At 40.2% G+C, this 15,975-nt stretch overlaps 1 protein-coding gene across 2 annotated transcripts in view; it reads right to left on the bottom strand.

The window, feature by feature from the left end:
- The window catches only part of LOC119651205 (proteoglycan 4-like), an 83,253-nt gene that overhangs the window by 40,707 nt on the left and 26,571 nt on the right, over positions 1–15,975 (bottom strand). For both annotated transcript variants that reach the window (XM_038054657.1, XM_038054656.1), the window contains exon 2: positions 7,549–7,871. In XM_038054657.1, the coding sequence (XP_037910585.1) occupies positions 7,549–7,590 (42 nt within the window). In that variant the 5' untranslated portion in view covers positions 7,591–7,871. The remainder of the gene's footprint in view (positions 1–7,548; positions 7,872–15,975) is intronic.

Genomic DNA, 15,975 nt, shown 5'->3' with positions numbered 1-15,975 from the left:
TTTAGCTTCCTTATTGTTAGCGACGTTCGGTGACGAGTTCAGAGTTGCTTCGCATTCAAAGCTGCATTGTCACACTCGAAATTTAATTCCAATTTTTGTTTTTTATTATTTGATGTTTAATTTTTTTAATTGGTTTTAGTGGTGAATTTCAAATGTTACTAATACTTCCAATTCTTTCGATCATCAAAGTAAATCGCCACTTTATCAAAAGCCTCACAATTTTTCTACAATCGGTGCGATCAAAACGTGTCATACCACTAGCCCAACGCCACAAGTCGCTATTGATATCATAAAAGTGGCCACCAGTTTGACTGAAAATGTATCGATCGATGGAATACCTTAAATTCGGCAAACTGGAACACGAAACTGGCAGTTCCATCGTGGCTATTTGTATGCCCCGTTATCCTGTTTGCATTTGCTATAGCCATTTGTAAAGACAGGTAATTCTGTATAAGTGATAGCGGAAAATGAAAGATTGAACCTAAAACCTCGACTGAAATTTGGGTCCAATATTTGGTTGCAGTTGAAAAAGAGAATTTCTACTCAAACCCTTCCGGAGCGTATAATTTGTACCCCGGCTCGCACTGTGTACTGCGAATTAATTTATTGTACTTGCAGAGTAACAATTTCATGAAATTCCAGTGGAGTTATTTTTAGTAGCTTTTGGGTGATGGTATCCCACTTCTAAAATAAATTCTATTTCATGTTACTCAGCCAATTTTCATCATTAGTTCACTCTTAGCTTGCGGCACCGATGTCAAAGAATGAAGTACCTTTGAGCTTTCCTAACTGGAATCAATTTATTTAACTAAAAGTTAAATATTCTGTTCCTTCTTGAAACGAAACTGGCCTGTAATTTACCAGTCAATTAGTATCGCAATTAAACCTAATTACCAGGAGTAAAACGTAATAACGTAAGGAATTATTGATTACTTAGAACTAGGGAATGAGTAGCATTCATTTTCTTAAAAAATTAGAGTAGTGGTAGTGTCATTGCTTTGATTGAAGACAGTGCCTAATTTTTGAGAATTTGAATTATTCTTTAAAGTTTCATTTGGCTGAAAGTGAATTCTCTATGAATAGTTGGCTTTACAGGAGGAAGATCTTTCTAAATGCGGTATTGCGATGGAATTATTGGATTCGACCTGACCTAAGCCATAGAAAACGCGGGCGGCTAATGGAGTAACAGCACCGAAAGGATCGAAAATCTTCGTTCATCGCGGCAAGAGAACACGAACAATTAATTAAAAACCATTCCCGATATCCGATGGTTAGCTATCCCTTAGAATTTATTTTGAAAAGCTGTCTCAAATAGTGGAAAAAAGCATAACTGTTGTTAACTATTGAAGGTGCTCTAGGTCCTGCATTTATAATGCTTTATATAAGACCATAAAAATTGGGAGCGTTCGTGACTTTTTTACCCAAAAAAGCAAAATGAAATAAATCAGAAAGGAGCTCTAAAGCGATGTTTCAGATGCTCCTTGCTAGAAAATTTATGATTCATAGGTCAATGTGTTGTTATTTCCTTTTCCTTTTAAAACGACTAATTATAATATAAGTAAATTCCTGGGAAAGAGCTTCAATCCTCTAGCTGTAGGTATTTGTACTTTGGAACCAGGATGCATTGACCGGACTATATAGTTCGCTAGATTAAGATAGGACTAGAAATTGTACGTGGAAAACTCTGAACATACTAGCAGTAGTTTCATTTATGGTATGGAATTTCTTCAAAACACCTGCATTTCGAGGGCTTACAGAATTTCATTGGAATATTCCGTCCCCTTTCTTCATTCATGCGCCGTTTTATTCCTTTTTTCATAAAATGTACTGTCAATGTGAACTTCCAGCTAAAAGGAAAGATCAATGTTGTCAAAGTACTATAATAATTTTAGGGTAAGATTTTGACTAATTGATCTAGTTAGTGGGCTGGCTCATGAACTCTGATTTATTCTCCATGACCCCCAAGCAAACACTTCTGATCTCAATCTCTGGGTTCAAGAAACTTAGTTTGGTTCCACTACATTCCGAGCCATTTCGGCGTCAATAAAAGCTGTTATCTAAATAAAGTTGAAAATGGCACTCCATTGTTTTAACTTAGGTTCGAGTCAACAAGAAAACTGCTTGTCATTATGTTTGAGGTTTCACCTGTGATTCTGTCCCGATTATGGCAATTTGTTTACAATTGTTTAAAATCTACATCAGAATCACATAAAGGGATAGACGATTTCGAATGATTCACAATAATGAAGAGATTTCGGCGAAACGACCTTTGTGGACCCTTTTCACTTGCTGTCATGGCTAGGAACAGAACTTCAGTATATATTGAAGAAGAAAGTCTTACTTTGAGGAGCAGTAAGCAAAAATTAGAAGCCTAGATTTAGGTGGACAATGATCATTCTTGAGGAGGCTGAACTAGAGGGACACTGAAATGAGGATATTGGAAGCCAGTTTTCCCCAAGGCCAAGACCTGATTTTACTATAGCATCGGGAAACGCTGTGGGCTTAATTAGGCCTATCAGAACCAAGTCTCAAGTGGCTTCGGTCGCGAAACCTTACAAAGGGTATACTGGTACCATATAGCTCTGAACTTACAGGTATTAGGAGGGTTCCTGGTTTATGTACGCGCAGCTTGGTTGTAGCGGTTGACCCTCGATTGAGAGTTTCATGGGGTTGTGGATATGTCCAAGCAGGCCAAGAGGCCTTTCGGGCCTCAAACGTGGAGTTATGTTTTAACTGGGGTGTCGCATTTCTTGGTAGAGATTGGTTAGGTCTTGCATTTACCAGTATGAATGCTCAGCCATGCCCTCAGTACTCTGATTGTGATCACGAAATCAATCCGTATGTTAAGAAGACCGTGGGGTTAATTCCGTCATGTTAAACCACCAAGGATTTAACTGTATCTTATCGTTAAAACATCATTCAACTCCCCTCCTTGGAAAATGAAACGATTATATTGTTTAGTTTCTTGCTTGTTTTCCTTCATTTATTTTCATCTTCTTCCTTTGTAAATGAAGGAAATATTAACTGACGAAAAAAGGAGGAATGATTTCGGCATTTTGGCAAGATGTGGTATTTGTCGCGCTAAAGATTATTATTTAATTTCTTGAAGAAAATCTGCTCTTACGTCACCAGTAGACTTTGGATGAAAGAAAATTACATATGTCATAAACCGGGAACCCCAAACAAACTCAAGAAAGGCGCTGACAATATCAACAGCAATAAATCTATCGCATCGTCAAAAAATTTGCGAAAGAATATGGTCCTATTCAGACGGTAATAATTTCAGCCAAATCGATCATGTTGCAGGAGAAGCATAAAGTGTATTAAAATTCTCCGTAAACCAAGTTGAAATTCTGACCACTACCTCATCGAGATCAAATATCGATGTCGCATATGGAGAAGTAGAAATACGAAAAGGAGCAGGATTCCAAGATTTGATGAGTTGAAATTATTATTCCATGTCCAACTTCCTGTACCCAACAACATCATAACCATAAAAATTACTATGGTTTAAGTTCAAGTTCGAAATGATCAACTTAATCCCACTTGGAATTATTTGCGTGTCCGACAGCCCAACACGCCATTGTTTCCGTGCTCGAATTCCCTTCAGGTCTTTATGAGAAACCTACACGTCCTCTCTACACCCGTTAGAGTAAGATCCTGCTTTTGTTAGTGTTTATCTTCAGTCGGGCTCTGGTGGCAAATCCAGAGCCATTTGGCCAAGTTCTATGACTCAATGAAAAGACCGACAGATGTCAGCAGCGAAGTCGGGGTATTTGAGGAAATATGTCATAGCCCATTGAAGTCTCCCACGTCGTACAGTCTCGGCAGCATGAAAAACGGCAAACAAGGAATAATGTCGCTGCCGGACTCCGCTTTGAATTCCTCGCTTATCCACAATGTTCTTCTTGAGTAGAGCATGCCAGATACATTCCCTGTTCGCGGTCTAGAAAGCCTCCTCGAAATCGATAAGGAACAGATGTGAACTTCACAGACTGTTCCAAGATTATCGGAAGAATGTTGATCTCTGTCTTTCTAATCTCTGTCGATTAAGCTTTCGAGATGTTCTTTGATGTATTCCAGGATAATTTTGGCTACTGCCTATGCGGCATCGGGGAGTGCACTCAAGAAGGGTGCATCCAAATGCACTTGTTACGGAGAACACAAGAGAATGTTGAAATGTTCCTTTTGTATCTTAATTTGCTGGAATGTTAAGGTCCCTCACAGAGCCATCGGAAAACTTGCGATTACCTGCAAGTTCGGCGATAATAAACTTCATTTCCTAAAGTTCTTTGATCCGTAACTGTGCAGCGAGTTGCAGACCAGCACCATTTTATTACTCCCAACGACAAAATCTCGGGCGTTATCAGGGAGCGTATTCGGCTTGATGTCATCGTGCAAACTGGTGACTAAGTGTCGATGGGCGCAGAGGTGGCGGCATTAAGAATATCACGCCGTACTACAGGCAACAGTTTCAGTGCTAGGTGAAGTACTCTTTTTGATCGTCCGACTGAAGTCTCCGTTGAGGTTCGGGACGAATTCAAAAGAGCGCGTATAGAATTTTCGGAAATGGATCCTTTGGATAGACCAGGTATCCCAGGCTGTATGCATCTCCAGTAACTCCGAGAATTCTATCTCAAATCAGTGATAAGATTGCATCTCGACTGTGTGCTGATATGTCGTTACTGTAACTTCAATCACTTGTGCATTGTGGTGCAGTTACGGCTATCAAATTGTACGGTCAGAAGATTCACTTTCGTGTTATTGGTTTGTGACCAAAGAGGTCCACTATGGAAAATTCGTCTGGAACGTCGGTGTGACACACTAAGGCTGGACGTTGCTAGGTTGATTCAAATCAGCACTGACAATGCCAGCAGATGGATGAAAAATAAAGTGCAAAAGGTTAACAGGAACTATGCTATCCCTAGTGAGACATCCATTAAAGCAGGAACTTTCTGCCTTATGCAGTCGGTTGCGAAAGTATGGCGAAACGCACTCCAGACATGTTCAGAATGCCAAGTATGCGAGGAACCAGCGGAGTTTCTTCAGATTACTTAACGAATCCCAACAGAGCGTCCAGTCAGTACAATTTTCGGTGACGAAAGCGATAGAATATTGGAGTGGACTTTGAAGGGTTGGCATGCTGTGGAAGGCACCCGCCATGCCACTACGCCTAGCCTGAATTTTGCGGATGTTACCGAAGAGGAAGTTCGACGAGCCATAAATAGCTCGAAGAACCGGAGGGGTCTTGCATCGGATATAAAATTTCTGGTATAGAAAATGCACAGTCGGTTGGCACATAGCATAAATCAGGCCATTTGACGGCCGTAGGAATTTTCACTTCTCTTCACTGCCGGAATTAAGGACATGAGGCAGGACCCCTCACACACAAGGTCGATTACATGCTCACCAACTCTATCTTCTACAAATTCATAACTTCCATTATTAGTGGAAGGGTTAATGCTCACCTTGAGATCAACAAGGGCTGCCGTGTCGGGTCAAGGGGTTGCAAAGAGAAACGCATTATCGACTCGATATAGCTGGATATAGCAGCATTGGTCACTTCCACATCCAAGTTATGATCGAGGCAGACTTCTACAAATACCTTGAAATTCTGCAAGGAACCCATGCTCGAGCTAGTAATCTAAACGATACTCTGGTGTCCGCATTCTAACGACGTGTAGAGTTGGTACTTAAAGCGCATCTTTCAGGGAAGAATAAAATAAGCGCATTGAATGTATCACCTCGACTCTACTGGCATATGCATTCAGAATACTGCGAAAATCGATCTGGAAAACGTTCACCCACGGATACGAACTAATAAATCTGCCTCGTGACATCGGAGGTAGAGTTTTGGCTGACGTGACAGCACAGCATCATCGCCAAGTCCACTCGCTGCGTGCCTTGCATGCGGCAGATGTAAGGCAGCTGACTGTAAGCGGGCTGACTCCACTTAACTTGAAGGATCGATCTTTCAACCCTTTGAGTGGGGTGAAGTCACGCCAGGAGCGGATCGATAAGAGGAAATCAAAGTCAATGCACGGTAAACACGTAAACTGCCTCTGGCAGCCTTTTGGCGATCTCCATTTGTCAAACAGATGGTTGTGTGCTGGAGAGCTCTTTGCTGCGACGGGGAGACTTATGAGTGCCAGAACGACAAGCTTATCATGAAAGAGCGGGTGAAGAACGACCAGTGCAGAATGTGTGGTTCGGCGTTAGAAACGTTAGATCATCTCATTTCTGGCTGCACTGTTGTGGCCCCGTTGTAATACACGAACAGGCATAATGATGTATGTAACCTGATTCTCAAAACCTTGCAAACAACTACGGACTGATCACAGGAAAATATCCGGTATACTGACATGAGACGCAGGGAGTACTCGATAGTTCTGTTTACAACATGTATTGGGACAGGCAAGTTCTAACTGATGACCACATACCAAACAACAAGCCTGGCGTGATGTTAGTTGGCAAGACGGGTTGCTTCGCGTATATTATTAATGTTGCTATTCCTCATAATAGCAACGTTGAATGGAAATACGTGGAGAAGAAGGTGAACTATGAGCCACTGGCTCGGGAAATCTCGAGCGGGTGGTTGTAGTTCCCATAATATTGTTAACTGCAGGTATTGCACCTAAATCCATCACGGCTTCCCTAGATGTTCTGGGGGTTAGTTTTCTGGCTTAACCGACGTATAGCGCAAGTAATTCAAAATTAACATATAGTATTATTATTCCCAAAGTCTCCCAATTTTGGGTTGCTTTTAATAATTTTCGTAATTGCTTTATATAATTTTAATTGGAAGCGCACGTCATCTCTATAAAATAACTTCCTCAAATGGAATTGAACGCGCTTCAGGTATTACCAAAACGGGATCAAGTGGTTTATCCAAATAGGTCAGTTGGAAACAATATGAATATTTACTAAACGCAATCTTAATAGAAAAACAATTAATTTAATAAACTTTCAAAGCCATTGACTATTAATCAAATCACGAGAAAATATTGAAATATTAATCTCTTTCCTTGTTTATCCAATGAAAATTGTTCAGTAACAACTATGAACGTATGCATGAATGTTTGAGTCGTCAGATACTCTAGATGTATTCATTTCACTTGTTTTCAGTTCAAGCTTGTAAGATATTCATCTATGAATAATTTAGTATGTAGGGGTTGTCCCCCATGTGAATGCAAGGTGAGTCGAAAGAATAAAATTTTTATATCCCTGACTGTAAATTGGTGGCAGTTACAGATACGATGACAAGGGCTTCTCTGATTTATTTGTGATTTCTGGGAATACAATTTTAAAGAAGGTTTGGCCAATAAAACCAGATGTCTTAAATGTCATGGTAGAAGAGGTGTGATATCGTTATCACGCAGAGAGAATAGTACATGTAATATGTGATAGGTTTCGTTATCTGTGAATGATTAGCTCGAATGTTTATATTAAGTTGTGATAATATTGCGGTTCACCCTATAGAATTCATGTCGCCAACGAATATCGCATTTATTCGCGTATTTCAATGGTATTGTCTAAAAACCCACTTACTTGCATTTGCGCCAGCCTTGAAGCACCACCTTGCGTTGCCATTCTGGGTCTACACGATTAATCTAATAAATGGTGACGAATGGAGGCGAGGCTCAATATCTTAAGCTGATGTCTTCCTTCTTATGAAGTATTAGCAATTTTCGTCCGGTGGCTTCTGGTCCTCCGATTTGAGACCTAACAAAGTCCACAAAAAACCGGCGGCACCCAAATCAGTAAAAGTTATATTTTTTTATAATTTCTGCCGATTGGTGCTCCCGCTTTTCCCGCTAATGATGATGACGAACCCGCGGACGACGTATTTGGAGAGCTATCGTTGGTAATGCCTAAAATGAACATATGGAAGTGATAAATAAAATAAAAACAGACATAAATGTAATAATGAATGTGGGTAAAAATACGAAATAAAAGTTTCATGAAATTCATTTTTTTTCACACTGGGAGCCTGAATGTGTGGGCATCATCATTGGACTAAGCATGAGTAAGATCGCGAAAAGGCATTGATCTCTACAAACATCTGGACGTGATTAGCATCAACCATGCAAAGACAACGGTCATTTCTACTCAACTATGGGATAGTAAGTACTGTAAGCCATGAATAAAGTGAATTGTAGTTTGTTGCGACAATGATAAATTAAAAGTTCTTGTACCGGCTCCTGACTGACTGCTTACAAAAAATAATTAATCAATGTCATAGAAAGTGGCAATACATTTACTTAACGCCTCCATAGAGATTTGCTTAAGCAGCCGAAAAGGTCAGCTAAATTCTTGGTAAAAGTCGGATGTGCTGATATATGGCAAGATTTTTTAACCAGAGAATACATCTGCTGCTTTTTGACTACCTTGACTAATGCACTGTACTGAAACTATCTTGATTAAACCTTTAGTCTGGAATTCACTGCAGAAATGAGTTTCTCTTATGATCGTCGTTATATATTTTGCCGAGAGGTAAAAGGGGTTTACCAGGGGTTCGGAGAAAGACCGGTATTCAGACCTCCAAAGAAGTTGATCGAGGTTAATAGGGCGCTAAGGAGGTTCAGGTTCAAGAACAGTAACAATGCTATAAATCTCAACCCAGCAAAAAAAAAACAGAAATAACGCGATAACCAAAGAAGAATCGCCATAGAAGCCGCAGAACCAGCGGCAATAGGATCAGCAGACCCTGGAGTGAACAAATTCTATGAAGCAATTTAGTTAACCGATAATCGTTACTCTATCTGCAGGAGATTGCCCAGTGATGGGTAGCACCAGTTGCAATGAGAGTAATAAAATATTTGATCTGTACCGCCCATCATTTAAATGGTCCGGTTTGGTAGAGGGCGCTTATAGAAAGGGGTTTAAGGTTTGATTCACAAATACAAAGGCAAAGGGTACCATCTTATTTAATATTGCTTTTTTTGCGGATCAAAACAGTATTTTCGCTTTAATTAAGAAGAGCGACTAAATGTGACAAGAAGCCTCTTGACTGTCATTCGTAGTCAAGCGGTTATTATTAAAAAATCCCCTAGCAAAACGCTCCTTGCATACATGACGCCATGAACCCTTCATATATTCCCAAGGATCATCGTCAACTTCGTTATGGGGAAGGATAAGTTCTTTCACAAGGACGGTCCTACTCATGCTTTTTAGTCGCAAGTAGTCCATTTATTGCAGCCCGGCCTACAGCTTTAGGGGTTCTTATGATAAAGTATATTAATTGCCAAAAAGTAACTTTAGGTCAAAGTTTTAACACTGGTGTAAATTTAAAATTGCTCCAAATGCACCTGATTGGCCGTGTGGCTAATTACCGAGGATACTTTCGGCATATACATAGTATAGCCATAAGTTCTGTCAGTCAAACGAATCTTTATTTCTCAAGAGGTAATGAACCAAATCAATCGAAGAGTACACCATTAAAAAGGTTAACATAGAACTTTCAAACGAAGGCTCGAAGTCTGTGAGGCCATGCATCGATCGCTTCACGCACGGTATGAAGGAGCATTTCTCTCCTCTCTCCAAATCGATATAAGTTCGATCGCAGGCAGTCTCCTCTAACTTAGTCCAAAGGCTAGTGTCCAGGGATTCCAATCTGTGCTGCCTGAGGCCCATTCATTCGCGGTTATGAAGTCAGGAACATGCATCGCTAACCACTGCTGAATTATCTTGGCTTCGTGAGCGGGGGCCCAGTGCTGCTGGAAGCACCACGGCGTTTCAGCGAATATTTGATTCACTCAATGACTCAACTACATCCTCTAACATCTCTTCGTACACGCTTGCATTGGTTTTGATGCCGGCCTCGCAGAAAAGAATATTAGTTATTCCGTGATATGAGACGGCCCATGACAGAAGTCGGATGGTGAAGACGTTGGACTCGCGGAGCATTTTCTTTGACTTCATAACAACTGTGAGGATTTTTTTTAAAATCATTTTTTATTTTTAAGACACGGTTAACACTAGTCTCCAGATTGGTAAAATGAACAAAAAAAAAAAATCTTTTAAAATAACAAAAATAACTTAAATATAATGGCCACTGTGGGCTCTGAAAATTTTTGAATAACGATTTACAGACAGAGAAGAGAAACAGTAAGAAACAAAAATCTAATTTTACAAAAAGTTGTTTGGAAATGGTCAAAAACCCGACAGAATTCACTGGGCCATAGTGGCAAATAAAGAAATATAAAAGTAATAATAAATGTTTGAACGCTTTAAAAGATACTTTTAACTTAAATTATTGTCCTTAAAACTATCATAATTAAAAACTATTTACTGTACGGTTTATATATTTTTTCTTTTTTTTTTACAATGACATTCATAGGGAGTAATAACATAATAACAGTTGTAATATTTACAAAGAAACAAAGAATAATAACATATGTATGTATAAGTTGCAACTGGAGTCAAAAGCAGCACCCGTTCAATATGTGCATATTTACAAAGCCCCACCAAGAAACAAATGGCAGAACTGAGCACAGCCGCCGCTAATCGACATCCCGCAACCACCTGTACTAACATTTCTCTTTTTCATTCCGCTTAATATCAATTGCTCTCCCTCTAGAGTATCTCCAGTCGCATTCCGAGCCCCTACAGTTAAGTTCGGGGGATATTCTATCCTTTCGTCCGTGGCCCGCCTATGTATATGATACATAACCGGATCACCGGCAGAATTAAGAATTAGACCATTCTTGTCAAGATACACGAACGCTTCGGGAGGAATGAAGCCTGTCGTGAGAGTTTTCTCAAAATACCCGTCATTTGGGTAGACGGCTGCGAAACGGTTCTTGCCAAGCGGAGCAGATCGCACTATATGATTCCGAATCAATCTGATAATAACTGTGTCAATTCTCGGCATAGCAGCAGCTGCATAAATCACTTCATTAGTTACATAGTGCCTCTAGTTTGACGAAGCAGTCCTATTAAGCGCCGTGCAAGCACGCAGACATTTCCGTTCAAAGATCCTTATTTTCTCCATTTGACTAGCACTCAAATTAAACCAGATAGGACACCCGTAGGTGATCACCGGTCTAACCAAAGTAAGATAGCAAATATTCTTAACCTTCCGGCTAAGGTGTGGAGGATAAAAGAGTTTTCGAAGAGACATGAATGCTTTGCCAGCGCTTTCTAGCGCCACTTTAACGTACTCCAAGACGTTCGTCAAGACGCACACCCAGGTATCTAACGCACTTCTTATGAGGAATGCGCTCAGAGCTATCCTCGTTCGCGATGATATGGAAATTTCTCCAATTCCTTTTCAAGTTCCTACGGGCGTACGGCAAGGAATTTCGAAACAGAATCGTTTCACACTTTTGCGGATTTTTTTCATCTTAGTTACCTTCTTGTGTGCCGTGTAAGCTATCAGATCGTCAGCAAAGGCAACCAACGACCTTTTAGGAGATTTATTAAACTCAAAAGAGTTGAATAATTCGCCGGCAAATACTTCAAAAAGTGTAGGCGCAGTCACTGTCCCTTGCTGTAATCCATTCAGAACATGAACTTCTCTACTAGTAGTGAGATTTCCGTCCGTAATGACAAAGCACTTGCCACACAGCATACTACACATCATCGCTACGAGGTGGCTGGGAAACTCGTTCTTCAGGAGCCTGAAAATCAGTCCATCCAACCAGACGGTATCTAAGGCCTACTCCATGTTTACAAGGCAAACGCCCACGCACTCACCATTGTTAATCCGCCAGAAAATATCAGACATTACCTTTGTTATTGCATGTATTGTCGAATGTCCAGATCGAAATCCGAATTGCGCATTCGCCAATAATTTCTTCTTCTTGATATGTCCGTTCAAGGCTTTCAATACCAAAAGCTCAAACACCTTGCTGATGTTAGGCAGCAAACTGATTGGGCGGTAGCTCTTAGGACTGGATGAATCCTTGCCTCTCTTTAAGATTGGGAACACTCGAGCTTTCTTCCATTGTCCTGGAAAGAAAGAATTGTTCAATAAATTATTGCACAAGATGCAATAATTACGAATGGCAATGTCTGGTAAATGCCTGAGGACCACGTTGGGAATGCCGTCCATACCGGATGATCTCTTATTGTTTACCCTTCTAAATATGATGGTTAATCCCCTACATGAGACAAAGTAATCAAGCAGATTATCATTCGGTATGAGATCAGCCTGCAATGCAATTTCCGAAAGGCGCGTTGGCTCTAAGTCCGTTCTGGACCGATGCATCGATTTAAAGTACTCCCCTGTGTTTGAGTTTCAGAGCATCATCCATCACTATGTAATTTCCTTACGTATCAGCAGTTACACTATTCGTGTCTATACCTGAGTCAATAAGGTGTTGTACGAGTATCTCGCTGCCACCGACTTTAATTCTCGGTACAGTTACTCGTCACTCCTTCCGGAATAACATATTTATCTTTGTAAACATGGAATCTGAATCGCTTGGTGAAATACCCTTTAACTTCTCCCGCCATTGGGAGTTCACTTCATTTATGTAATATTGGCGGATAAGATACCGCGTGATCTTAAGAGAAGTGATTTGAACTCAACCAATATGGGATGATGATAGTCCCCATATCTCCGATAGATTTTTTGTTGACGCGGGTGAGCAGAAGGCGTTTTACTTTTTTCAACCGTTTTATGGCTGCAGTTTCATATCCTTCCATATTATTGCGAAGATTAATCTTAAGGGCGACTTGTTCAATTGTATCCAGCGTCAAGTTCTTCAGTTTGAGAAGAAGTATTGCCTCGTACTATCGTTTTCCCCATCAAGAGGTGGGCATTCCTCTCGATATCTTCGAATAGACCTCTCTTGGAATTTCTTCCAATCTGTTTCTTTAAAGTTCAGCCTGTGGACACTACTGTCGATTGGTAGAAGGCGAATTCTTCGTCCATCAAACAGAACTTCAATAAGAATAGTGTTATGGTTGCTATCGTAAAGAAGAGTCTGTAGTTTCCGTTGAGGATTCTTAAAATTAAAGTTCAGGCGCGCGTCAGCAATGCACAAATCCAGATAGGAATTTGCCCTGGGCCAGGTTGGACTCTCTGACCCATATAATTAGCATTTATACTCTATCTGGTATGGCTCAATCCAAGATTTGAGGAATATCCCTCTGGGATTGTTTGTGGCGTTTAGCCACGAGGTATGCTTAGCATTCAAGTCGCCGACCAAAATATAATAATTATGCAGTCTGTTCAGTTCGAGTATCGAAAACAGAGAATGGAATTCCTCCTTGAACTTGGCTCGATTGTTTCCCACTGCATATACTGACAGAATGTAGAAATTCCCTCCTCTAGGCAGTGGAAACAGAATGCAAGAGACTTCCAAACATTCAAAGGTTTCAAATTCCGGCCTATTAATATGCCTAAAACGATATTGGCGAACCACAAGTATTCCGGTACCATCTCCCCCATCACAATTTCATCTATGCGTTCCTCATGAATTCAAAATCCTTGAATGCTATCGAATGTCTCGGACTGAGGTGGGTTTCTGAAATCAAGACAATGTCAGGCTGTTGCCTGGCAGCGAAATCAAGGAGCTCCGCTCTTTGATAGATTCCCACGATGGAATTCACATTAATCGCGATGATCCGGAGACCATCCAGTGGTACCGCTGCGACTGTCTATTTGCATGTTTTCACACATGGTTAATATTTTACTGAGGATGGTGTTCATCCCGTCACTTGCATCTTGTTGGGGCTTCTTCGCTCGCCCTTATCGGACTACTTCTGCAAACGGTTTCCTTCTTAAGCCTATCTATTTGCCTACTGCAGATTTATGATGTTCTTGATAAACTTTCATATTATAATAATATACTGTTATTAATGTTATTAGTTTTCACTTATGTTCTTAACCATAACAGATAGTATTTTGAGGCTTGGATATCCTGTGGCCGAACCGCGATAATTTCCTTCAGAAGGAAGTAATTAACCCCTTTCGGACGGCCGAACTCCTCCCTTTTGCAACCAATGCCAAAAATGAAATCTTTCATTTCATTCCCCATGTGGCTATATTCGGTGAAAAAAAAATTGCACCCATCATATAGGTGTATGGGGAGCTCCTCTTAAGTTCAACGTCCAGTAATGTAATTCACTGCATGTCCGGGGGAGGGGGCGGGGTCGACTGGTGTCCTACATTCAGTCACAATAACAAATCCCTCTACCACCAGTGATATTTGAACCGCAAACTTCCGCTACGGGGGCCCAGCGTTCTAAGCACTTGAGGCATATATTATATTAGAATCCACAAAGTGAAATATTCCGCAGATGAGAGCATGTAGATTAGGGATAAAAATATATTCACAGAAAACTAATTTATTATAGGTTGCAATTTGTCTAAAAGTGTTAAAAATTAAAGTTATACAAAAGTTTCAAGAAAACAAATGGATAAGCTGGTAGTGGACCAATTGTAGAGAGTTATTCATCAGCAGAAGGAGAGGGAGAGACGAATAAATTACCGCAAGTATGTTTAATAGTTGTGCATCTAACAAAAGAGATGCGACCACAAGATAATTTTAGGACAAATCAATCAGGTCTATTTTAAAAGAAATTAAAAGGAAAAGTTAAATGAAAAGTTTACAAATTGATGAACTTGATGGAAACTGAATTTTTTTGGAGAAAATGCGGAAAAATCGTTAATTTCTTATACGTATATAAATAGAGAAAGCGTGCCACTAATTACGCTATCAAAAATAAAATCAAGTCAACAGGAACCACCCATCAGAAAACTTACAAGGATTATGAGCAAAACAGTATCAAATGTATCGAAAAACTTAATAATTTATTGATAAAGCTTGACATGATATAAATTAATATCCCCATAAGATTCTTTTTCTAAAAGTGAAAGAAAAGGGAAACAAATTACAAAGAAAAAGAATCAAATAACAATCCTTCACGCACCGCAACGTTGACATCGAAAATGTCTTCTTGTGTCATGGTCATGGGCATCAAGAACATCGATGAAGCGAAGAGAAGGTAGGAATTGACAAAGATATGAGAAATATGTTATTTTTAGGCAAGGAATCGAGAGAACTGACTTTGACTGCTTTAATTCGAAATATTCGAAATACAAAGAGATTAAAAGGTTTAATAGTTAATGATAGTACTTCACTATATTTTTTAATTTTATTGCAGAGTTACTCTTAAATTCGGTGAGTCTATGCTTCATGGCGTGATAGTGGTTGCGCCTTGCTGGATGAACTATTTCCGAGATCTGAACCCTTCTACGATCGCGCTGAAGGGAGAGAGAGGGGTTAGAATTCCCATTCCTGAGGTGTTGTGAGATCGGGGAGAGTATGGTGAGGTTTAGCACTCAGAAGTTGCTTGGTAGGAATGGGATGACCGGCAAGATGTGTATAGCCATCTGGCTATTATATCATCTGATGGCACGATCCATTTTTTTACAGCACACGTACCACGGACAGCTCATCCTGTCGATGAGAAATATGCCTTCAGGCAACTTCTCGGCACAAAGACCTGTAATTAATGGGTATGTGGGCGAAAAAGAAGATGGCAACAATTGTCATTGGGAAAAGGATTTGGAAGACGCAATGAGAGATCGAACTTATTGTCGATTTGGCGATTTTGTGATCGTCACACTTCAACATCGACCGATAACTGCTCTTTTGAGAGTCAAGACCGCAAGAGCCGTAAATTAAATGGTGGCGATTTTGTGAGAAAAGAGAAGTCGAAGAATCGTGGAGCCAAATTAAAGACATGACCCACAAAGTGGCCTATGTAACCCTCGGCAGCTCCAGGTCTGTTAACTGTTTATCACCCTAGACGCTTGGATTTCGAATGACGATGTTCAAATGAAGATCCAGGAGAAGAAACGGCTCCTCCATGAGTTTCTCATCGATGAAATACTGACCAAGTAGCAAATTTACAAGAATGCGAACCGGGAAGCAGCGAAAGCGATTGCTGTTAATCGAATGGCCTATTACAGAGGTTTTTACGATAAAGTGGGCACTCGGGCCGGTAAGAAAGATCTGT

Source organism: Hermetia illucens, chromosome 3, assembly GCF_905115235.1.
Source record: "Hermetia illucens chromosome 3, iHerIll2.2.curated.20191125, whole genome shotgun sequence".
NCBI classification, from domain to species: domain Eukaryota; kingdom Metazoa; phylum Arthropoda; class Insecta; order Diptera; family Stratiomyidae; genus Hermetia; species Hermetia illucens.
The sequence above is the reverse complement of the archived record's forward strand: the minus strand, read 5'-3'. Positions and strand labels throughout refer to the sequence as shown.